The 26,120-nt window shown below is 35.7% G+C and overlaps 1 protein-coding gene across 1 annotated transcript; it reads right to left on the bottom strand.

Moving 5' to 3' along the window:
* Positions 1 to 1,007: 1,007 nt before the first annotated feature.
* On the bottom strand, positions 1,008 to 25,911 carry LOC129942496 (pickpocket protein 19). Its single transcript, XM_056051468.1, has 9 exons — positions 25,632 to 25,911; positions 25,460 to 25,573; positions 22,819 to 23,035; positions 22,630 to 22,760; positions 7,793 to 8,058; positions 1,637 to 1,750; positions 1,437 to 1,575; positions 1,272 to 1,378; positions 1,008 to 1,183 (listed from the first exon to the last, which is right to left on the bottom strand). Exons 1-9 carry the CDS (start codon positions 25,658 to 25,660, stop codon positions 1,044 to 1,046), a joined length of 1,257 nt encoding a protein of 418 aa, XP_055907443.1. The 5' UTR covers positions 25,661 to 25,911; the 3' UTR covers positions 1,008 to 1,043.
* Positions 25,912 to 26,120: the final 209 nt, after the last annotated feature.

Here is a 26,120-nt window from a genome sequence, read left to right as displayed (position 1 = left end):
CGCGTTCACAACCGCTTTATCTTCCCACTCTTTTTGTGCCTTCCTTTTGACCTCGTAGGTAGACGAAGCCGTTGCTAGAAATCCATTTGCAGCTTCCGCCAACGAAAACATCCATCTACTGAAGTGTATGAGTGTGCATGATGACATTGATTGTTTATGTGTTGCCCAATTAAGGCGAAGGCTTGGAGGAAGTTATTGTACTAGCTCTTGGGTGCATTGGCTTCAACCGTAGCACAAAAATTCTGTACTGCGATTACAAAGGTGACGATTGTATCGAGTTTTTTTGCCTTTGGGGGTGGTGTCGAACGGATTTTGCGGATCAAGGTGTTGATAATTAGCTCTGACCTACCGCTTCCAATGCAGAGCCTTTTAAAGCTTTGTGAAGTCTGATAAAATTTTATTCATCGCTGAATTGGCCCAGTACTGTGCTCCGGTTAAAACTCGCAATAAAAACTGGCCATTCCGAGGGGTTACCATCGAAAGCAGGAAGATCTCGGATTAACTGTCTCGCAGCGTAATTGTTCTTCGTTAAGAAGCTATTTAAGAACGTACATTCTGGGGCGTTTTCAAACGATGATGGATGGTAAATTGAAGCCGGTAAATTTCGTGTCAACGGCGGTGCTGCTAAACTATGGGGCGTGAATTCTCGTATTTTGTTAAACGAGCGAAGTGGCTGAGTACAGTCTGTCAAGTTTCGAATTTGGTTATTGTTGTCAGACAAATTATGACGAGTGGATGACTGAGATTCCGGGGCCCATGCGTTAGAGCGGTGAAAGATTTGATGAGGCGGCGAGGTGGACATTAGTAGTGGTAATTGTTGATGTTCCTGCCTTTGGCAATTGGGCCATAAACATGTTGTTAAAGTGTCAAATACTTACGATTTGTAAAAATAAACAAATCAGCTCTAGAAGATGATTTTGAAGTTTGGACTGTAAAAATAAGAAATGATTTCGAAATGATTTTTCATACTTTAACAAAAATGTCAGCCTACTCATATGGAATTTTGAATTTAATTAACTTATTATCATTAAAATATACTTTTTTCACTTTGATTTTTTTCTATTTATTTTATGTTTCAAAATGGCAAACAGTTTCAATTTGTACTGCAAAAGAAAATATATAACTTCAAAGACTTTAATAAGAGATGCTCCAAAAAACAGTCCAGCTATTCCACCAACTGAAACTAAAAATAAATGCGTTTAGCCTTCATTTGAAACATTTTAAATCTTTTTTTAAGAAGTGTACTTTTCTTAAAATTTTAAAATACTTACTTATTAGATCCAGACTATTTTTAGAAACTATTCGCACATAGCGTTGCGTTGGAATGTCCATCATTTTTATCAAAATTTTACTCATCACAAGGTCATCATCAATTGCCCTTTGAAAAATTAAACATTATAAATCAGTATTATTAATTATCAAAGTTAATGTTTTACCCATCTCCGGCATTGTAAACAATGTCGTATTCGGGTTCCTCACAGGAATTTATACACTTGCACTCTTTTCTCTGTTCAAGTATCATATTATAACTCTCCGTAAGACAGGAAAGACCAAAGTCGTTGCAAACGGGACCATCTTAAAATTGGAAGGCTAGCCTAGTTTAAAATTCAGTTTATGATTTTATATAATAACTCACCGTTCTCATCATTAACTAAAAAATGATTGGTACAATTACAAACGTAGATGCTGAGATCACGCATGCATTCCACAACGCATGTAGAGTAGCTATAAAATCTGTACAGTTTGAAATCTGAAAGGAAATGGCAGTGGTGAAAATTCAACTAATAACTTGTAAAGTCTATTTTTGAAATTTATTTTTGTAATATGTATATTCCTATATTTATGTAGGTGTTAACGCCATCTTTACGCAAATGTCGATATTTGATCCGATAGGATTTCTATCTCATTTTTTAGAGTTTGTGAAAGTTCTTTTGTAAGACATTTGGAGAATCGAGTTGGACTGGGATGAGGAGCTACCTCTAGCATTATATGAAAGGTGGTTACGGTGGCAGATGCTGTTGCCTAGAGTAGCTGATTTACAGATCCCAAGATGCTATTCCTTGAACCTAAGGCAAACTGGAATATTCATTCAGCTTATCACGTTTTTTGACGCCAGCGAAAACGCCTATGCGGCAGTGTTGTATTTTCGAATTGGTGACGGCGACCAAATTAAAACAACTATAGCAAGCAAAAACTAAAGTAACTCCTCGAAGACCATTGTTGATTCCTAGGCTCGGAGTGCGGCTAATGAACTCTATTTTTAACGCACATACTTTTTCAATTAGTAAAAAGTTTCTGTGGTCCCACTCAAAGACTGTGCTTTCTTGGCTTCGCACTGAACCTCAAAAATTCCAGCAGTTTGTCATGTATCAAGTATGTGAGCTTTAAGAATCATCGAGCATTTTAGATTGGAAATTGATTCCGCCAAAACTGAATGTGGCAGATAAAGCTACGAAATGGAACTCCAATCCTGACTGGAATGCATCAGATGAATAGTTTAAGGGGCCTGTCTACTTACATGAAAACCGAAATGAATGGCCACAGATGCCTACAATCCAAAAACCTGACGAGACCGAAGTTGGACCACATCTGCTACAAAAAAAATTGATGTAAATCTTTATGGAACATGGAATGTTTTTTTTTTTTTTTTTTTTTTTATAATTTGCAGGCACTCAAGGGGTTATTAGTACCCTTTATATGTTTATATTTAAACACAGTGCGAGCATTAGGAAAATAGGGAAGGATTACAAAGGAGATACCGGTGCACATTGGTCTTAAAGTTCTGAACATCAAAATGGGAGGGAAAAACAGAGTTGGCTAAAGCATTCCACATTCTCGATGTGCGATTTAAGAAAGAATCTCTATACTTGACAGTACGCCCGAAATTGAGCTCAAGGGTAAACTGATGAGCATTCCTGGAAGTGCGAGTATTACGGCTGAATTGTTTAAGGGGTGGAATGCAACTGGCTAGTTCAACAGAACATTGTTTGTAAAAATATCGATAAAACAACGAAAGGCATGAAACATTGCGGCGGTGTTCTAGCGATGTAAATGTTTCAATTATAGTTCTATCGCCTATCATTTTTAAAGCCCTTTTTTGTATTCTATCCAAGAGATTTAAACTTGTTTTGGGGGCACCTGCCCAGATATGCGAATTATATTCAATTTTGGACGGATGGAGGCTTTGTAAATTACAGCCAGATCAGAAGGGGTGAAAAATTTCTTGCACCGTCGGAGAAATCCTAAGCACCTGGCAGCATTTTTGGCAATATCAAATATTTGATCGTTCCATAAGAGGTGATCTGTGATATTCATACCAAGTACTGAAAGTTAATTAGTTTCCTGGATGCAAGTGCCGCTCATGGATAGCGGCATCGGGGGTGGGTTACGCTTTAACGACAGGAGACAGCATTGAGTTTTCGAAGCATTAAATTCTACACGGTTTTTGATTCCCCATTGTACAATGCTGTCAAGATCAGAATTTAATGAGCTTATCATAGGCTGCCGTTGGAGTTCCACATCCGAAGAACAAGGATGTGAATCTATAAACGAGTATGAGAAGCTGAGGGTACTGTCGTCGGCGAAACAGGTTAATGGATTAGAAGTGGCAGACATAAGATCATTTATGAATATAAGAAAGAGTGTCGGAGACAAAACGGAGCCCTGGGGAACACCAGCATTTATTTTAAGAATTTCAGACTTGTAACCATCCAATACAACTTGTATTGAACGGTTAGAAAGGTAATTTCTAATCCAACGAAGAAGAGATTCATCAATACCAAAAGCACGCATTTTCTATAAGAGAGCTTGGTGCCAAACTCTATCAAATGCTTTTGAAATATCAAGTGCAATAATCTTACTTTCTCCAAAACGATGTAAAGATTTGTTCCACTGTTCGGTGAGATGGACCATGAGATCACCAGTGGACCTATTGCTACGAAAACCATACTGTCGAGATATTTCTTGAGCTGATAATTAATCAGCGTTTCCATGACCTTGGAAAGAAGGGACGTGAGTGCTATTGGACGATAGTTAGAGGGAGAGGAGGATTCGCCTTTTTTAGGGACAGGCTGGACAAATGCTATTTTCCATCCGCTCGGAAAAAGACCTGTAGAGTAGGAAAGATGGAAAAGTTTACGCAGTGGTTTTGCCAGCTATGAAGAACACCTCTTCAGAACAATTGGGGAGATACTATCCGGGCCAGCGGATTTGTGTATGTCAAGGTCTTTCAGTACTCTTGCAACTGCACGAGTGCGAAAGAAGATTCGTCCCATTGAATCATTTACGCTCTCAAGAACAGGAGGACTCATGACACTTTCCGGTAGCGTCGAATTAACAGCAAACTGTGCTGCAAGCAAATTGGCTTTATCAATCGAGCTTACATAGGGAGTGTCATTGTGGACGAGCGTTGGAACCGAGGATGACGTGGTGTTTCGTACGTTTTTTACAAATGACCAGAAATTTTTACTACCTTTGGGACATTGTAGTATTTTTTGCCTTAATTTCTGATCATGCAAAAATTTGGTTCGACGAATATGACCATTACATGTCTTTCTAGCTTGTTTGAACTTATTCCGGTTTTCCTCAGTCGGGTTGGCTTTGTAACAACGGAAACTTACATCTCTGATCCTAATAACCTCTTTACAGCTCGAATCAAACCATGAGTTCTATTTGGGTTTGATAGATTTTACCCTGTTCGGGATAAAATTTCTCATTCCACAAAGAATTAAATTTGTAACCATATCTGCGCTGGAATCCACGTCACTATCGAGGAAGCATAGTGACCAGTTAAAGTTCCTGAAGAATTCACTGAGACCGTCCCAGTTGGCTTTCTCATATTGCCAAACGGTTCTCATAGGAGTTTTTTCTTTAACTGGGTTTTTTCGACATGAGAATTTTGTAGATATGATACAATGGTCTGATGTGCCTAGAGGCGGTAATACACTAATTGTGTATTTATTAGGGTCAGAGGTAAGAAACAAGTCTAGGGTGTTGGCGGATTGACCTGCAACGTCAGGGATTCGAGTTGGCTCATCGACAAGCTGGGTTAACTGATTTAACTCAGCAAAGATCTCAACATACCTTCCTTCCGGTGTTGACTGACCAGAATAACGAAGCCAAGAAGAATTGTGTACATTGAAATCGCCCGCAATGACAATTTCAGTGTGAGGATAATGGGCAACAATTCTTTGAATGGAGTCAGACAGAGCATCAAATTCGTTAAAAGTTGAATTTGGACTTCGATATAAAAAACATGTGTGGATGATGTGTTTATTTACCGTGAATTTTAACCACATGAAGTTAAAGTTTGTGTTAGAGCACAAACCATATTGTGGCTGGAGTTGGTAACATCAACATCACGGCTAGTCCATGATGAGGAAAAAATAATGGCACTAAGTTATACCCATTTAGATTGAATTCAGAATGATCGGAATCTTCACCTATTTGAGTTTCACTCAATGCCAAAACAGCTGGCCTGTTTGATGCAATGTGGACATATGTGGCATAGGAATTCTTTCTTAAACCACGAATGTTACTAAAGTCCACCCTGAATTCACTCAACATTTTAATGTATAAAACTTGTTTATTACGTTCTGTGGCTTATGTCTTCATGTATATTGATCAATTAAAAGTAATTGTTAAAAGCGTAAAGAAGGAAGTACGAAAGCACTAACTCTTATTGAACAACTGAAGCGAAATCTTAAAAGCTGTGACTTTGGAATAGGTCGTGTTGTTATATCGTCGATAGCAATCAAAAGGTGTTGAATGAAATACTACAAACGTTTTACATTTCAAAGCTCAGAATTTTATTAAAGTCTGTAAGAAAAGTTTCCCAAGTTTGTAAAATTAAAAAATGTTTGCCCGAAATGTCTAATTTGCCAAGGGCAAGGCCAAGAGCGTTTTTTAACCTTTCTCATTTGTTGGAGTGAACTTCTTTGGTCCGATTATCGTCAGAGTAGGCGGAACGAGAAAAGATGGCGTGTACTATTCACGTGCCTGACAATTCGAGCGGTGCAGAATTAAAGTGGAAGTTTAACCCACCGTCAGCTCACCACATGGGCGGCGTATGGGAGAGGCTGGTACGATCAATAACCAAATACTTTTCTCAAAAAAAATTGGAGATGAAAACCTGCGTTTTACCCTTATTAAAGTTAAGTACGTTATAAACTCAAGGACTTTAACATTTGTATTGTTTGATTCAGCTGATGATTTAGCGTTAACTCTGAACCACTTTCTTCTTGGTACCTCAAACGGTTCAAAATCACAATTACAAATTTTAGCTGAACTTTTTTGGAAGAAATGGGTCAAAGCTTTCCTTCCCACTTTTAATCGAAGTTAAGTAAAGTTAAGTCAATAGTTAAGGGCGATTTGGTAGTCATATTAGACAACGATCTGCCGGGAAACTGTTGGCCACTGGGACGTGTTGTAGATATGGTTATTGCTAAAGATGGACAGGTACGCAGAGCAAAGATTCCAACTAAATTTGGTCTTTACGAACAACCTGCAGTGAAACTGGCGGTCTTGGACGTTACCAGCAGAGAGCAAGGAAATAAGGTAGATGCAGATTGCAGTCAGCTTACCGGTGGGAGGTATTTTTTACTACCTTTTAATATTAATATGTACATATATGTCAACAAAAATTATTTCAGAACTTTTAAGCAACAAAAAAGGATGTTTTTATTTGCTCTAGAAACTTAATTTACATTTGGTGTCATTTTAAAGCGCGCTATTTGGGCAGCTATCACTTTTGAATCTGTCATATATGGACATTTGACAATTAAAATATATGTCATTACTAAAAATGGAAGGTTAAACACTTCAACACATGTTAAACAACGAAACTATAGGAATTTCCCGAAAGGTATTTCTAGACTGAACCCGTGGTGTGACGGCAGTTGGAACTTCCTAAAAAAAGAAAGAACAACTCCAACCCGTCAAAATCTTCGGTGGATAAGTCTTCTTCCGAGCATTAGCTTAGTTTTCGAGAAGATGGTCAATAGAAGTTTGCTTGAGTGGGCTGCGGATAGCAAAATAATTCTGTAATGACAGCTCAAGTTCAGGGCGGGTCATGACACAATTCATTCTACGTCTAAACTTGTTTCTGACTTCCAATAGAAATAGTCAAAAAGATAATGTGCAGGTTCTGTTTTGGTTGATTTGGAAAAAGGTTTTCGACACCGTATGGTTAAAAGGGTAAGTATCTTAAACTTAGCAGGCTTAGCATAAGCTTTATGTTAGAAAGTTTGTTATGAAAATTGGCGATCTAACTTCTACCACAACATTCAAAATTAAATATGGTCTTCCAGATGGAGCTGTGAATTCGCCGATTCTCTTTAGCATTTACACCAGCAGCGATCTGGGAAGTCTAATGAAGGCAATAGCGTACGACAACGATCTAATTGCGTAAAGAACTACACGAAAGGATGAGGTTATAAGAATTCTCTTGCAGCTAGATTTCGACAAGCTTCGGCGATATGGAGACGACTGAAAAATGAAAATAAACTTTCAAAAGTCAAAGAAAGGGTAATGCGGTCTGATAAAGGATAGATTGCAGTTCAGCTAATCTGCACGTCAGACGACGAACCTTGGATCAGGAGCTAATTAAGAGTGTCTGCACAGTGCCAGTTATAAGCTATGGTTACTTAGCCTAGTTTTAGTTTTTGACGAAAATATATAATTAATATATAATTAATTATGTGAATGTGTACCATTAAGTGAATAAATTGAATTATATTTAGTTGTGTAGAATCACTAAGCGTTACAATTATCAACTTAATGTTTAGAGAATTACCTTCTTGAATCTCATTACCGAAACGACAATGTCTTTTCCCCGGATCCAAAGTAACCACACTTGCATCGTTGTAGATTTCCATGACATTGAACATTATTTCCTGAGATGTTCCCCAAAGTATTGTCTCTCGAAAAACTCCGTCAGAATAGAAGTACGGAATTTCCATTGGTGGATGAATATGAACTTGTACATCTCTGGATACAAAAAATTGCAAGTTTCCTGGACCAGTGATACGATTTGTATAGTATTTGGATTTTCTAGCTTTTCTACAAGTGAAAAAGAGGAAAAACGAGACAACTTAAAATGTGTGTTTATGATTTCTTCTACAAACTTTAACTTTACTTTAATTACTTTCCCAAAAACTTTTTTTGTAAAAACAGGTCAGTTAGACCTGTTCCCTATATTTGACAGATGATAATCATACAAATTTGTCACACTTGTCTGACAAATCTGCATTTAATAAAACATTGACAGGTGACAAGTTTGTCAGTTTGCAACCAAGTTTTTCGATGTTTTTTTTGTTTGTTTATTGACCAATTATACAATTATTACATTTTTGTTATCGCCCAGTTTACAGAGTTATGGTTAGAACTACCTTACTTCTGAAAAATATTATAAATAACGCACAATTTATTGAATTTTAAAGATATAGTTTAGTTTGAGGAGGAAAGGTCATGAAAACCTCCTATTTAAGAGTTATATAAAAAAAAAAGTATGTACTGTGATCAGTTTCACTAAAGATAAGGTAAAAATATTTATATTTATGTGTATATATTTATATATATTCTTTTTTAATTAGAAATAATATCACAGAATTTATAGTTAGGAGAAAAAGAAGTAAAATAAATTACTTAAATTGACAGAGGAATGAATAATTAAATAAATAAGTAAGTGAATAAATAAATAATTGAATAAGTTGTTAATAAATAATAAATTCGTAAGTTAATAATAAATAAGTGAATTAATAAATAAAAACAATAAATTGACAAATAATAAATTTATAAATAAATAAGTAAATAAATAATTACATAAATAAATAAATAATTACATAAATAAATAAATAAATAATAAATAAACAAACAAATAAGTAAATAAATAATAAAACATAAATATGCAATAATTAATAAGATAATAAATAAATTAAAAAAACAATAATACAATTTGTACATAATATTAATAAACAACAATTGTAGAAGCTAGAAATTAATTAAACTTGTAATAAGAACATTATCTGAAATTTGACATCGAATATCATAATTTTCTTTTAGCTTTAAAATTCTGTCAGAAACATAATCGACATCGGTAAGATTATGCAATTCGCTAGTTGAAAAATGCCATGGAAGTTTGAGCATTAACTTTAAAACTTTATTTTGAGCGATTTGTAATTTTTTTGTATGCGTTTTTGCACACTGTCCCCAAACTGGACTCCCGTATAGCATAATTGATTGAAAAATTACTTTAAAGATTATCAACTTATTGTCATTGTTCAAGAGAGATTTTCTGTTAATTAGCGGATACAAAATTTGTATTGTTTTATTAACTTTTAATATTGTTTTTTTGTACATGTTCATTGAAAGTAAGTCTTTTGTCCAAGTGTATTCCCAAGTATTTTACCGAGGTTCCCCAAATTATATTCGTATTGTTTAACATCAGATTATTGCTGGGAAGAAAACAGGACTTCCTTTTTCTTGAAAAAAAGATTGCCTGTGTCTTTGAAGCATTAATTTGAATTTTCCATTTGGTATAGTAGCTGTCTAAAATGTTCAAAGCTGATTGTAGATTAGTTTCAATACAGAAACTAAGTACATCAGATGATAAAATGGCAGTATCATCGGCATATATAGCCGATTCACAATTGGGCAGCTGAGGAAAGTCAGCAGTATATATGTTATAGAGGAGAGGGAATAAAACAGATCCTTGTGGGACTCCTGCTGGCACACAAAGCTTTTGAGATAAATCACCACTTACATAAACGGCGAAATATCTATCTGTCAAAAAACTTTGTACTATTTTAATAAGGTATAATGGGAAATTAAATGTTATCATTTTATAGATCAGACCATTATGCCAAACACTATCAAAAGCCTTTTCCACGTCTAAGAGAACTAGGCCAGTTGATTTTTGAAAATTGAAATTAGAACGAACATGCTTAGTTATTCGATTTACTTGCTGAACAGTGCTATGCTGTTCACGAAAGTCAAATTGTTGAGGTAGATAAATATTATTTTCATAAATAAAATCATTTAATTTGAATTTGATAAGTCTTTCAAATACTTTGCTAGTGCAACTTAAGAGACTTATAGGTCTATAACTCTTTGGGTCATTTGATTGTTTCCCGGGTTTTAAAACTGGTACAACTTTAGCCACTTTCCAGAATATAGGAAAGTACTGAAACTTAATGCAGCAATTGAATATAAATACAAGATATTCAAAACCACTCCTTGGTAATTCTTTAAGAAAAATGTTTTTTGTTCCATCGAATCCTACAGATTTTCTTATTTGAAGTTTTCGAATAATGGGGATCAAATCATCCATACCAACGTAAAAGTTGTCAGGTACGTCAAGAATTAATGAATTAAAATTGGTTATAGAATTTTGCACAGTATTTTCAAATTGAGGAGATCCTATTTTGTTGAAAACACTGTGATTATTATAAAAAGTATTTGCAAGGGCATTTGCCTTATCGGTATTAGTAATACATATATTATGATTGTTTTGAAATGTAGGAACAAAACTATTTTTCTTCTTTAAGGCTTTAGCTATGTTCCAGAATGGTCTACTATTTTTATCTAAAGATTGGAGTTTTAAATTCCATTCAGATTTTCGGAACATAAAAATTTCAGTTTTTATTGTATTATTAAGTAGCTTAACTTCAATGTTTAATCTTGGAATACGATTACGCTGCCACTGTCGTCTAAGACGGTTCCTTAGCTTAATAGTATTTAAAATATGTTGTGGTAGCTTTTTTTTCTGATCAGATGGAGATTTCTTAGGAACGGATAAATTTATGCTTTCAGAAATAGTAGTATTAAAGACATTGATACAACTATCTATTTGTTCAGTGGATTCTATAGTGTCTAAATTTTTATCGCTATGTCTTAAACGATTTTTTATTTGGTTCCGATACCTCGACCAGTTTGCTTTACCTAGGTCATAAAAAATACGTGTGTTTGTGCTGGGGGATTCTAATACCCCACACTTAACAGGTAAATGGTCAGAGCTCAAGTCGTTGCAAACGATAGGTTGCGAAAATAGGGTTGACGTATTTGTTAAATAAAAGTCTATAGTTGACGGACTTTTTCTTCTGTCAGATGGATAATAAGTGGGACTATTTGGAAACATAATTTCAATCCCATGAGTAGCATTAATGTTTTCTAATATGTTACCCCATGTATTTGCTCTTACACATCCCCATTTCCTGTGTCTGCAATTAAAGTCACCCCCAATTAAGTATGGACCGTTAATATTAATCATTTTTAAGATGTCCGACTTAAAGTGTTCGCCCCGCAAGGAATTCCTTGAGCGACCCGGGAAATACACCGAAAAAAAAGAAATCTTTCTATTATTTGCAAAATATACATCAACGCCAATATTTTCAATGTATTTGGTATTGATTACTGGTAAAAGTGTATGTTTAAGTGTTTTTCTCACAACGATGGCAACACCGCCACCAGTTCTATCAACTCTATCTACTCTATAACAATTGTATTCAGAGTTAGAAAGAGTTGCATTATTAAAGAGCCAAGTTTCAGAGACCAAACCGATATCAATTTTATTTCTGCTTAAGAAAGAGAAAAATTCAATACTTTTGCTACGAATGCTTAGTGCATTCCAACATATAACACTTAACGAATGATTACTTGTCATTTTTATTATATAAGTACTTAATCGCTAACTGGGCGATAACATTAAATTGTTCTGCTTTTGTTGAGCAGTGGCTAAGTTGAGTTGTCATCTCTACGGTTAGAGATTGGATCTCTTCCATTGAAAATAGAGTATCATCAGTAGTTGTTGCTCGCCCACTAAGCTGGTTTAACCACTTTTGACCTGGGCAAGGTGGAGATGGGTATGAAGGGGCTGCGGCCGATTGTGTAGGTATGCTAGTATTCCTCAGGTTATTAGTTTGGACTCTTTTCGGTAAAGGTTTAAGAGGTGGGAAATTCTCCATTGATTTGACAAATGACGTAGCTGGACGCATAGGTTGGGTATGATTTTGAATGGGAATCTGCCACTTACCGTGTGATATTTTCTCTTTAATTTTTAAAAAGTTTTGCCTGCTCTTGCAATTAGGATCAGTCGATTTGTGACACTCTTTACAGTTTGCACATTGAATTTTATAAGAAACGTTGCATTCACTGGTTTTGTGGTGACCGGAACAGTTTGCACAAAATGTTTTAACGTGGCAGTTCTTTTCCCCGTGTCCCAACATTTGACAGTTGTGGCACTGGATAATATTTACTCTACGACGACGTTGATAGTCCCATTTAACTTGGGTACGATAAATGGATTTTATATTTTTTTTTTAAGTCACTAAGTCGTACCGAACCTTGTTCTAAATACACTATGTATAATGATGTATTTTTCATATCGTTTGGACACTAATTTTATATCTCTGCACTTAAGACCGAGTTTAATTAGTTCAGATTTAAGTTCATCTATTGGTAAGGTATCAAGACCAAAAAGAATTACTTTAAATGATCTTTCGGTAGAGAGATCATGAGAAAAAAATTGACAATCAGCTGATTTTAAGACATCGCATGCGTTTTTGTGAGATTCAATACTTTCACACTGAATTTTTATCCCAATGGACATTTTTTTGATTGTATAATCAGATATTTAGATTGTTTTCATAAGATTATGGATAAATTCACTGGGTTTTTGCAACACTTTAATTGGAGGAATTCGTTCCTTCTTAATTGTTTTGGGTTCCACAATCACTTCACTATCCATTTCATCATCACCGAGACATTGTAAAGGTGTCCAGAATTTTTTTCTGGAATCTTCAACACTATTCGCCACGGCTAAGTTAGTGATTTTACGCACTTTGTTCGAAGACAAAATGTCTTCAATTGAAGAAGAACGATTTCTTTTTAGAATTTTGTAGGTGTAATGATACAGTAGAATTAAACACCTCATGCATAGATGACAGATCTTTCGCTACTGAGTTTTTCGATGTTAGACGTAAAAGAACGCTGACAATCTTTAAATTTTAAAATGTTACAGTTTGCAAAATCGTGTTGTATTATTAAAAAGTGAATTGCAAAAAACACAATTAACAATAACGAGTATCAAAATAAGTATTTTAAAATTATGAACTATTCGAAATCATTGTTTATTATTTGCTTAAGATTTCAATTCAAATTAAGATTCACATTCACTTGCACTAAAAAAAATCAGGTCCGTTCACGTACTTTCTGCACTAAAAAACTTCAAGCAAGATCATGCTGGATATTTTTAAGTACGCGAATAGGATTTAGTAAAATTTCATAATTTTTCGTAAAATTAGATTGTTTTAAGGAAGGTACTCGAACGGACCTATCATTTATCATTTTAGGTCTTTTCACTGTCAACACTTGACATTAAATGAGTTTCCAGTCGCAATTGTCAATTAAATACTGACAAATATGTAATTAATTTTTGTTTAAATTCATAAAAGAATGTCAGTTCAAATTCTTTGACCTACTTACTAACAACCCCAACCTTGATGCATATAATTGAATCATGAATAATCAATTAACCTACAAGACCTGTTTTATGTACCTGTCTTGACCACATCTTCGGTCGGTTTTCAAAAATTGATCTTAACAACTTGGTATTACTGATCATTGCATGACGGGTATTATCTTCAAGGTTTTAAAAAATGTTCAGTAAACACACGTTAGAGGTAATTATAGGCAATCTAAAATCGATTTTGGAAAGAGGTTTATATGGAAGAGGACCCTTCAAAAGCTTATAGTTTATTTTTAAATCGTTTTAAACAGCTAATCAACAATTCGTTCTATTTCATCAAAAAAAGGACTAATATAAAATTAAAGTCATGGATAGATAATTTGCTCTTAAAATCTATACATTTTAAAAATAAATTATATACAAATGTCGAAAATCCGCTTAATACAAATCTAAAAGTACGCTTTAAAAAAATTAGTAAGGAAGTTAATAATAAAATTCATCTGAGTCGCGATAGTTATTATAACAACAAAATAATAAATGCCAAGAATAATCCAAGAGAAGAATGGAAAGTCGTAAATGAAATTATAAAAAGAAAACAAAGTAGTCAGTCTAATTCTATGACAGTTGAATATAAAGATACATGTATCTCAAATCCAAAAGAACTTGCAAATCTATTCAACAATTATTTTACTAATGTTGGTAAAACTTCTTTTCCTCGTGATATCACAAACTCTTGTAAATGTTGCAATAGCTTCAGCTCCTCAAATGTGGTACATAGTGTAAATAGTTTGTTCTTCAAAACAATAAATGGCCTTGAAGTATCGAAAACTATAAATACACTGAATAAATCAACCTCAGTTGGCGTTGATGGCGTTTCTAATACAATGTTAAAAAAACTGCTTTATATTTAGTGTATGTTTTGACGCATATTTTTAATAAAAGTGTTTTTTCATGTGTCTTCCCAAATGATTAAAAATCTGCTTGTGTTATACCCATTTTCAAAAAAGGGAGCAAAAAGGATGTAGAGAACTACAGATATATTTCATTATTACCATCAATTTCAAAAAATTTTTGAAAAAATTATATAAAGTAGAATCTTACGATTTCTCACAAGCAAGAATTACTTTAGCCCCTCACCGTTTGGATTTAGATCGGGAATGTCAACAGAAGATGCTTTATTAAATTTCGGCTGTTCAATACAGCAAGGAGTGGACAAAAAAATGAAATGTGCTGCGCTTTTTGTTGACATTACAAAAACCTTTGATATGGTCAGTCACTTTATCCTTTTGAAAAAATTGCATGATGTTGGTTTCCGAGGATTCATCTACAATTGGTTTGAATCCTACCTGTGTATCAGATAGTCAAAGTAGGTAATGTTCCAAGTGATTCCATGGATATTAACTTGGGTGTCCCACAAGGGTCAGTTCTTGGGCCCATTCTTTTCTTGGTTTATATAAATTCCATCTTTAATCTGCCATTTTTAGGGAAAGTTAACGCATTTGCTGATGATATAGCAATTGGATACAATTCACTTAGTCCATTAAATTTGGTTTCGGGTATAAACCATGATGTAAATTTATTAAGGCTATGGTTTGCGGACCATAAACTTTTAGTCAGTAACAAATCCAAACTTATGATGTTCAGCAATGGACTTAATGACATACAATTATTGTTCCATGCTCCGTCTGGTTCTAGGCAGGTAGAAATGGCGATCTAACCTAGCCTGAGATCCAATTAGTGCTGTAGTGCGCGCCGTTTTGATATCAAAAACTCGTTTGACCTTTGATTGAAAGGGATAGATTGATAGAGAAGCTTTATAGCGATTATGTTAGGGCCATTTTGTCGCATTGAGAAAAAAGATTAGGTCTCTAATCTTTGTCTCAGATAGCTCATCAAGTTCTTGAAAGAATGCTTTTCCAAAATAATTTAATTCTAGTGTTTGCCAAAGCAGGACATTTGCAGAGGAAATGAATTATCGTTTCACTTTCTCTTTGGTCACTACAAATACGGCAAAAGGTGTTGTAAGAGATACCCAACTTCTCCTATAGGCCAATGTCCGGTACAAACCGCAACAATCCTGGCTATGTCTTGCCTTGGCCTGCATAGAAGATCGTTTGTACGGGTTTTATTATAGGTGGGCCATAACTTCCTAGATATAATGCAGTTGGGTAAAATGCTCCACCTTCGGTTTGATTCAGTTTGGTAGATAGAAAAGATTTTACTCTTCATAGCACCAAGAGGAATGGTGCCGCAAGTGAGCTATGAAGGGCCGATCCTTGCCTGGCTAGCTCGTCAGCCCGGTTATTTCCCACGATACCACTATGGCCTGGAACCCAGATCAGGGTGACACCGAGGTTAATATTCAGGTTCGCAAGCTCATCGCGACATTGCTGGACCAATTTAGATGAGGATATGGCCGAGTTAATGGCTTTGACAGCTGCCTGACTGTCTGTAAAGATAGCCACATTTCAGTTTTGGTTTGGGTTTTGTTTAAGTATCTTACATGCCTCCCTTATTACCAGCAGTTCAGACTGAAAAACGCTAGAAAAGTCAGGAAGCCTAAAGGATTTGGCTACATTTAGGGACTCAGAAAAGATCCCAGAAACAAACCCGCACTCCATCTTTGAGCCGTCAGTAAAGATGGTTGTGTCGAAACTTATCGACACGATGTCATCCTCCCAATCTTTTCTCGATGGGTAAATAACCTTAAAACAATTACTAAGGTTCAAAGTAGGAGTGCAGTAGTCAGTGTCTACCGAGATAATATCTGAGGGAATCAATTTCGTAGTGTTGCTGTGACCATAAGGTTTTGACAACCAGCTATTTGATTCCTTCAGCCTAATAGCGCTGCAGGAAACTATGTATTTAATAAAAAGTCGATTGGTAGAAGATCCAAAATAACTTTTAAGGCGTCCGTTGGGCAAGTACGTATGGCCCCTGTGGTGTCCACGCAAGCTGTTCTCTGAACCTTCTTTAGCTTATTAATATTATAAGCTTTGCTAAGAGCAGGCCACCACACAATCGAACCATATGTTAAGATTGGGCGTACTACGGCTGTGTACGTTCATAAAATCATCTGTTGTAAAAGTAATATGATTACTTTATATTATGTAGATTACCAAAGCTTCGAAATAAAAGACGTCCAGTTCGTTTGATAGTTTACAGAGAAGAGAGAGATTTATTCATAATAATTTGACATTTGTTATTACCTACTCCGAATCTATAACTTTAAGGCTATGTACACAATGGTGAAATAAATTGGAACACTACTAACCAAAATTATGTTACAACAGCCTCACTAGTGTTACAATAATATATTAAAGAAATTCAAAAAAAAAATGTTTGTATGTATTGTATACATATGTATATACTTAAAAAGATTACTCAAAAAAAAATAAAAAATCAATCAATTGCCTAATCCAAATTCAGATATAAATTTAGTTAAATTTAGAGAATTTACCGACTTTGTTAAGATGTCTGCTATCATTTCATTTGTTGGCTTATACTGCAAGTTCAGACCAATTTCTCCTTCGACATTTCGATCCAAATGCTCTTGGATAAAATATTTTCGCACATCAATATGCTTTGTTCGAGCATGATAGTTTTTATTCTTTGGCAAGTGAAGTGCTCCTTGGTTGTCACAGTACAAAGTAATTTTCTTCGATGCCTCTAAGAATATTTCACACTCGAAGCGCTTTAACCAAAGTGCTTCTTGGATAGCCGATACCATTGACATAAATTCAGCTTCGGTTGAAGATAACGCAATAGTTGGTTGACGACGAGTTGCTCAAGAAATTGCTCCACCCTGAACTCGAAACACGTAACCAGTGGTTGAACGTCGCTTGTCAAGATCTCCTGCCCAATCTGCATCGCAGAAACCAACTAGTCCATGATCTTCCATTGGATAAAACGTTAGCTTATAACCGATGGTACCCTTTAAATATCGTAGCACTCTTTTTACAGCTCCCCAGTGTGATCTGCCATAATTGGTGTTGTATCTGCTAAGAGCGCTAACGGCAAAACATATATCCGGACGACTGATTTGTGCAGCATACATAATACACCCCACTGCTTCCTGATATGGAACATCAGCCATTTCTCGATATTCCGCATCTGTTTTGGGACACATTTCTTCTGACAGTTTTTTGTTTGGATCCATCGGTGTGCAGACAGGATTACTATCTTGCATGTTGAATCGCTTGATAATAGTAGAAATTTAGTGGTGCTGATCAATTGAAAGTGATCCTTCTATGTTGTATGTAATGTTCATACCTAGTAATGATGAAGCTGCACCTAGATCCTTCATCATAAAATGTTTGGATAAATCCCTTTTTAATTTCGTGCACATAGTAGAGTTACTCGCGAATATCATTATATCGTCAACCCAAACAGCAAGAATGATGGTGTTTTGATACGAGTGCTTGAAATAAATGCATTGATCGATGGAAGATCGTTTGAACTTCATTTCTCGCACTAGAACATCATTAAGTTTATCGTTCCAGACTCGACTGGATTGCTTTAGGCCATAAAGAGCTCGCTTAAGACGACAGACCTTTGCCGATTTATCACCTACCCCCTCTGGTTGACGCATATAAACTTCATCTGATAGTTCGCCTTGAAGAAACGCTGTCACTGCATCCATCTGGTGTATTATCATCTTAAACTTGACCGCCATTGCCAACAGAAACCGAATCGACGAATAACGTGCTACAGGCGAGTATGTTTCGTCATAATCTATCCCTCTTACCTGACTATAGCCTTTGATAACGAGTCGAGCCTTGTAGCGCTCGATAACACCAGAAGCATTTCTTTTCACCTTAAACACCCATTTACTGTCTATCGCTTTTCGACCAGCAGGTAAATCACATAACTCCCAAGTATTGTTGGCTTTCAGTGATTCATATTCGGCTTTCATCGCCTTCTCCCATTCCGCCTTCTCCTCGCACTGCCTCGCTTCTTCGAAGGTTCTGGGTTCACTCACGTCTTTAGTTGCCTCTGCTAACATAGCGTATAAACTGTGGGTAACTCTCGTGTTGGAAGGACACTTCGTGCTTGCATGACTTTCACTATGTGTTACTGAATATGGTACAACCAACAACTCACTAGCAGCAACATCAAAATCGGTTTCATTGACAGATGAATATGACGAATTCTCGTTGTTCACTGCCTCACTGAATTCGGTATGTTCAATTCCCATGTCATCATTGATTTCTATTAAGGAAGTATTCTTGTTTTCCTGACTTGTGAAAATCACGGAATCATCTAAGGAATTGCTCTGATCTGGTACCGCATCCATTGGCAATTCAGTCAATTGATCTGGAACAGCCTCACTGGATTCATCATCTGAGTCACTATCATCACTGGAATCATATTGAGCCAAGTTTTGAAACTTTCCTTATGACCCTTTGAAACCTTTAAGGAAGAAACAGAAGAGTTAATTGACTTTGAAGTAACTTGCGTTTTCTTGTCTTCAATGAAAGTAACATCCCTACTAATGAAAACTTTTTTAGCTTTTGGATCATATAATCTATACCCCTTCGACTCTTCGCTATATCCGACCATAATACACTCAGTCACTTTTGGAGACAGTTTGTTATGCTGAACTTTTGGCACATGTGCCATAGCCTGGCAGCCGAACACACGCAGCATAGACAAGTCAGGTTTTTGCTTCGTCCATCGCTCTTCTGGTGTATAATATAATATAGATCGACATGGAATTCGATTAATCAAGTATGCAGCAGTTACGGCAGCTTCAGCCCAAAAACTACTACCTAGACCACTATCAAAAAGCATGCAACGAACTTTTTCCATTATTGTGCGGTTCATGCGTTCCGCCATCCCATTTTGCTCGGGTGTATGTGGGACTGTACGTTGATGCAAGATGCCATGGTCTGACGTATACTGATCAAATTGTTTATTAAAGTACTCTGTACCATTGTCTGTGCGAAGACATTTTATAGTGCGACCTTGCTGGTTCTCGACAAAATTTTTAAAATTTTTGAAGATGCTAAATACCTCATTTTTGTTCTTCATTGGGTATAAGAAAACCTTACGGCTGAAGTCGTCAATAAAGGTAACAACATATTTTGCACCACCAAACGAACGCACAGGCATAAACGCTACATCGCTGTGGATTATCTCCAACACCTCTTGTGCATGATTTTCACTGGTTCCGAACGAAAGTCGAACTTGTTTTCCCTGCACACATGTCACACATTTCTCGCCAGTACCCTCCACAAAATCTACACCTTTCACCGCTTCTTTTATCCTCCTCAAGCTAGTTTCACCTGCATGCCCCAGTCGCCGATGCCACAAACTTTTGTCAGCCGCCACCATGGCAACTGCTGTTTGATCCATTAAACAGCTTAGTTTGTATAAATCATCGATAAGTGGTGCCGTTGCGATTAATGATTTGTTTGCATCAAAGATCTTACAACTGTCTTTGTCAAAGACTAATGTGTTACCATGCTTCGCCATCTGACTAACCGACATCAAATTCGCACAGATTTCTGGAATGTGCAAAACATCTTTGACTAGTACATTTCGGTTATAAGATGAGCTGTCGTTTCCAATGCATATCTTAATGTCCCCAGTGCGCTCAACAGCTAAATGAGAATTATCACCCACAACGATTTCCCTTTGTTTTGGTTGGCGCATGTCTAACATAAAAGCTTTATTCATCGTCATGTGTGCCGAAGCACCTGAATCTATATACCATTCCTGTGAAGATTTATCTTGCGGCAAAGAGGAACATAGAAACAGCTGATCCTGCTTTTTCTTTTTGTTTGGGCACTTGTTGGCAAAATGACCAACTTCATCACATACATAGCACGTCACAGATTTGTTCCCCCTAACTTTGTGTACCTGAGGTTTCTTCCTTTGGAAATTGTTACGCTTATTGGCAATAAAAGCAGAATCTACACTTTCATCTTTAGAAGTAACTTCTTGAAGTAAACGATTTTGAACAAAATCTAGGGTTAATTTGTCCTTTGTATTTTCTATAGCCATTACCATAGGACGATACTCATCTGGCAAACCAGCCAACATGAGTGCCGCCACAATCTCGTCTCCTATCTCCAGACCAGCCTTTTTGACCTTCATATACATCAAGACCATTTTATGCACATACTCTTCCATTGAAGAACAGTCTGTTTGCCTAAGCCCTACCATTTGCTTTAGCAAATCGACACGACGACCAATGCCAGTGTCCTCAAATGCAGCACAAATTGACACCCAAGCATCTCTTGCACTTGTACACTTTTCTGTGTACGTGTAAAGCGAGGACGAAAGTAGCAAATTAAGCATTTGTATTGCCAAAAAGTTTTTATCAACATCTAACTCTGTCCCGTCGAAGCACTTCCAATGGCCTTTTGTAGCAAGATAGGCCTTGGCTTCCAGCTTCCACTCATCAAAATTACTTCTGCCTAGAAGCTTCTTTGGTTTTCCCATTTTTTTCTCACGTTAGAATTATTCTTCCAAGACGCTTCCCCGTCTCCTTAAGAAATTTATATAAAAATTAGCAAAAAATCTTAAAATATTAATCTGAATGAATTAATTAATATTTTTTTGGTGCAATAGGCCCATAACCTGTTGTAAAAGTAATATGATTACTTTATATTATGCAGATTACCAAAGCTTCGAAATAAAAGACGTCCAGTTCGTTTGATAGTTTACAGAGAAGAGAGAGATTTATTCATAATAATTTGACATTTGTTATTACCTACTCCGAATCTATAACTTTAAGGCTATGTACACAATGGTGAAATAAATTGGAACACTACTAACCAAAATTATGTTACAACATCATCTTCGACTGAAGTCCCCACTTTTTGCAGAAAGTTTTGCTGCAGGCGTAGAAGACAAAACAGGCCTTCTTAACCCGTATTTCAATATTTAGTTTCCAGTTTAGTTTAGGGTCGAGTATAACTCCCAAATATTTTGCACTTGAAAACAATGATAGGATTTGACCGTTACGTCGAGGAAGCGTGAAGGGCGGTACTTAATTTTTTGGTGGTAAAGAGCAACAGTTCAGTTTTACTTTGGTTAACTCCTAGTCCACAACTCGTGGCCCAGTTGCTAACTTTCTTCAAAGCTGACTCCGTGGTTTCACTTATCACAGAGGTGTACTTTCCTGACACCAATAGCACCAAATCATCCGCGTAGGCTACCGCCTTCACTCCACATCTCTCTAATTCAACGAGAATTGTATCTATGACCAGAAGCCATTGAAGAGGCAAAAGAACACCACCCTGGGGTGTTTCCCTGCTCACGTGTTTTGTTGCGATTGTATTGGCTAGAGAGGCTCGAATCTTCCTACCACAGAGCATGGAAATAATTTATTCTCGAATGAAGTATTCTACAACGAACTTAACGAGCGATTCTTCTATGGATTCTGTAAGGACGTTGTTAAAAGCACCTTCTATGTCTAGGAAGGTGGCAAGAGTAAATTCTTTATAATGGATTGTTTGTTCTACAGTACGCACTACCTCATAAAGGGCAGTCTCCGTAGATTTGCCCTTAAGATAAGCATGCTGAGAGCTTTCGAGAGGTCGTCCAACTAGGATTTCTCTAATATGGTAATCAAGAATGCGCTCCAAGGTTGTAAGCACAAAAGATGTTAAGCTGATTGGTTTGAAATCCTTCGCGGATTCGTGACCTCGCCTACCCACATTCGGGATAAAAACTTCTTTGACCTGTCTCCACGACATGGGCACATGTTTGAGAAGGAGACATCTTTTGAAAATTTGTTCCAGCAATGGATGGCAGTATGCCATCTCTTTTTTCTCTGTTACTGTTCTTTTATCATATACGTTATTTATAATATGTCCACCCCAAAATGTAAACATTTGTAAATGTTGCATTAATTCAATTTTAACTTAAAATTCAAATGCTACAACATATTCCCTCTAATTAATTGTACAAAAAACGTGGAAAAATACTTGACAATTCATTGCCATGACAATTTCCTTATAAATCAAAAATGCTGTCAAATTGTTTATGGAACAAATTTTGGCAGTTTTCAAATTGTAAATTAACAAATTGTCACCTGTCGCAATTTTCAATGTTTATGAAATAGGCTTCTGGTTTTATTTTTATTGTAATACTATTAATTTGTATCTTGTATTTATAAAAGGTGTGCAAAATATGGATAAACGTGCATTATGTACCTGGCATGATTCGAGTTGAATGAATAACACAACCCATACTCCGTGTTAATTGGAAGAAATTCCGAACAGCAATCGAAGTCTGCATTGTGCCAAGAACATTCATCAAACAGATCTGAGCAATTTGTGCGAAACTAAAAAAAATATTTATTTATGAAAATTATTTTAATGCATCACATTTCAAAAACTTACGATTTCTAAAAGTTTATGAAAATCAGTTGGACAGTCTATTTCTTCACATTCACTGCACGATGCACAAGTTCCACGGAAGAATAAGACTTCAGCTAAATAATCGTCGATTTGTGAGCTTCTATTGGTACCAAAATATCTTTCGCTAATATCCCAAATTCGTTCACCGTTATATAATTCACAGACTGTTACTGCTGGAAATGAAGTGTTCCAATCTAAACTGTAATAATTATAAAAACACTTAAAGAATCTGATACTTTGTTAGTTTTAATTTATAAATACATAAATTAAATTTTTCATTTTTGACAAAAAAGTTAAAAGATTATTATTAAACACTTAGTAACTAAGCGTGTTTTTTAGAGAACGCTATTCTAACTGTCTGTCATTTTTTGAGCTGTCAAGTGATTTATTTTATGTAGCTTTAGAATTTCAACATGAATAGAACTTTAAAAATTAAATAATTTATTTGGAAAACCATGGCTCTTTATTTTTGAAAGCAAATTTTGCTTATCGACAGAGCTCAATTTGATTAAGTGGAAATGAATAGACAGCCCCGTCAAGAGGGAAGGAAAAAGGGAGAACCCCCCCTGGCCCGCAATTTTCTAGGGTCCCGTAAAATTAAAAGCAGTGAGGAGAGCATACATACTTACCTATTCCCATTTATTTTTAGAGGCCCGAAAATTCATGTTTTCGCTATCGGGCCCTTGTTTGCATATTATCTACTTATCTATCAGACACAAGCTTGTTGATCTGGGTTCCTGATTATTATCACCATGAAAGCTCACAGCCTTTACTTGTTTGGAGTCGATTCAGCGGAATGTTGAACTGCCGCAATCACAGTTTTTGGTGCTTTTCAAAATGATTTCAACTTGTTTAGCAACGTTGGGAAATTTTTAAGAAAAATGTGCCGGATCCCTTCACAAACTTTCTGATACAAGATGGTCAGAAAGAATTGATGCAGTGAAACTATTTGCAAATTATCTGAAAAACCTTAGAACATCATTAGAAGCCTTAAGTGATATTAGTTTAACTGATGAAGCTCGAAGAGATGTAAATGGCGTCCTTATGTCTTTAAGCCAGAAACTTGACTATTGGCGTTGAAATTTGAAATCTTCAAAATTTGATCTCTGATTTGAAAATTATTCAAAACGAATGGGATCAAATTTTATCTGCATTCGAAACGAATGGGATTAAATTTTATCTGAATGCAAAGCAGTTGCTGGATTGGGGGATGTTCGAGAATCGTTCCTGTCGAACCGAGAAAGGCTATTAAAGAGACATTTTGGAGAAATAGAGGAGCCGAAAAGCAAATTGAAACAAACGAAGAAATCAATTTAACGTCATAGTTGATTCAATTATATCTGGAATTTCTAATCGGTTCGATACGATGAAAAATATTAAATTTTCTCTTTTTAATGGCAGTTTTCAACAATGGACGAAATTGAGTTTAAAAACTCCGCTACAAGTTTCATCCAAAAGTATAACTCGCATGTGTCTCAAGAGTTGAAAGAAAAAATAATTCATCTGAAACACGTTTATGAAGCCAATTTTGAAGCAGAACTTCCACCATTGAGTTTGCTCGATGCTATTTATTCCCGGAACTTGAAGACGATTTTCCCCAACATTTGTGTTGCTCAATGTGTGTTTTCCACCATACCTGTAACCGTAGTTAGTGCCGAACGTTCATTTAGCGTCTTTTCCAGAACAAAGAATTTTCATCGTTCGTGCTCATACAATACAAACTAACTCTAACTCTCTAGACATGAACTTTAAAATAAAAAAATGGTTAATATGGGGGGGGGGGGCAAGATTTTTCCGTCCTGGGCCCGGAATTCCTCTCGGCGGCCCTGCGAATAGACAAAACTTTCGTATATGAATTCTCAAGCATTTGTTGAGACACAATTACATCCACAAAAAATGCCTGTTTGGTGAGCTTTATGGGTTTGTGAAGTAATTGGTCAGTACCTCTTTTAAAAACGATGCTGACCAGATCGTTGCAGACAATGGTGACAGCTAAAGACTTTTTCTTTGATCAATTGAACAATCATTAAGTTGTTTACGCAACACGAATTAAAACTGCTTGAATATTTTCTGTGAGGGTCGTGAAGCTACTACTCTACTCCAATAAGACCAAAACGATTCACACCTTGAATGAAAACATACACCGCCACAATGTTGAAAAAATTATCGAAAATTGCACCTCAAGATTAGACTACGTCCGAGCTTGCCATGGCTGTCATATTTCAGAAATCATGTTTAGTTTATAATATCAGAAGATTATCTTTGGATTATGCCAATTTAAAAGAATCATTCTTATTTTCTTCCATTTCGAAGTTCTGCACCTTTCAAATCCCTTTTCTTTTATTATTATTTTTTTGTCGGCTTCAATAGGATGACTTAACCCAAAAACTCCGGTTTTGTTTTGAGCTTGCATCGATAAATTGAATAACTAGCAAAGTTGATAAAACGTGAGTTAATATTTTTCGCCGGATGTCAATTGATGCTTCAAGGATGAATCAACAGCGTTCCCCAACTTTATGTTTCACTTGGGCGAGAATTGAGTTGACACTTTTATTTGCATATCAGTTCTGGCACTTTAATTTTGCTCTTATTTTTCTTAAAGAATATAAAACTATAAACTTACTACAACGTATCCAAATTGAATGTAACTGAAGATGTAAGAAAACTCTTATATAATCCATATGAAATCCTTAAAAAGTAGGGAATTACATAAAGTCCAGCAAAGGCAAAAAGGAATCTAAAATTGAAGTTAAATAAATATAACTTTTTAATCGATGGTTCCCAAAATAACTTACAATGTAAGACATTTTTTAAAACTTATCATACTTTTTAATGGAAACGTAATTTAACTAAATCATAGTTTTATATTTTATGAAAATGTTGTTAAAAATATAAAAAGAAAGAATATAAGCTTTGTATTGCTTCTATATGAATTTTAAGTCTCATTGGACTTTCTGTATACCCGAACCTTTCTATACCAATAATATGTGTATACTCAATAAAGGGTTTCAAGTCAGCTAAACAATAATTGAATAATTAGACTTCTTTGTGGTTAATTTGTATACATTTGAGTTGATGTTAAAAGGTTACACATTCTTTTTAAGGTCAACTGTAACAAAATTCATTTGACTGAGGTAAAAATCATAGACACTAATGGTTGCAATTTAGGCAATTATTTTCATTCAAAGGGAATGATTCCACTGACAAAAATAAGGGTGTATTTTCAGTCTAGTCTAGTTACATTTAAAAAGACGTATGTAGTTACACATAAGCATTGCGTGCTC

Source organism: Eupeodes corollae, chromosome 1, assembly GCF_945859685.1.
Source record: "Eupeodes corollae chromosome 1, idEupCoro1.1, whole genome shotgun sequence".
Taxonomy (NCBI): Eukaryota; Metazoa; Arthropoda; class Insecta; order Diptera; family Syrphidae; genus Eupeodes; species Eupeodes corollae.
Note: the sequence above shows the minus strand (reverse complement) of the source record. Positions and strands in the feature narration are given on the sequence as shown.

Excerpts from the sequence above, each read along its gene's own strand:
- LOC129942496 (XM_056051468.1), bottom strand. The coding sequence starts at position 25,660 with ATGATAAGTTTTAAAAAATGTCTTACATT. Across the intron at positions 23,036-25,459 it reads TTCAATTTGGATACGTTGTA|TTTAGATTGGAACACTTCAT; the intron begins GTAAGTTTATAG and ends TAATTATTACAG. Across the intron at positions 1,751-7,792 it reads CGGTAATGAGATTCAAGAAG|ATTTCAAACTGTACAGATTT; the intron begins GTAATTCTCTAA and ends ATTTCCTTTCAG.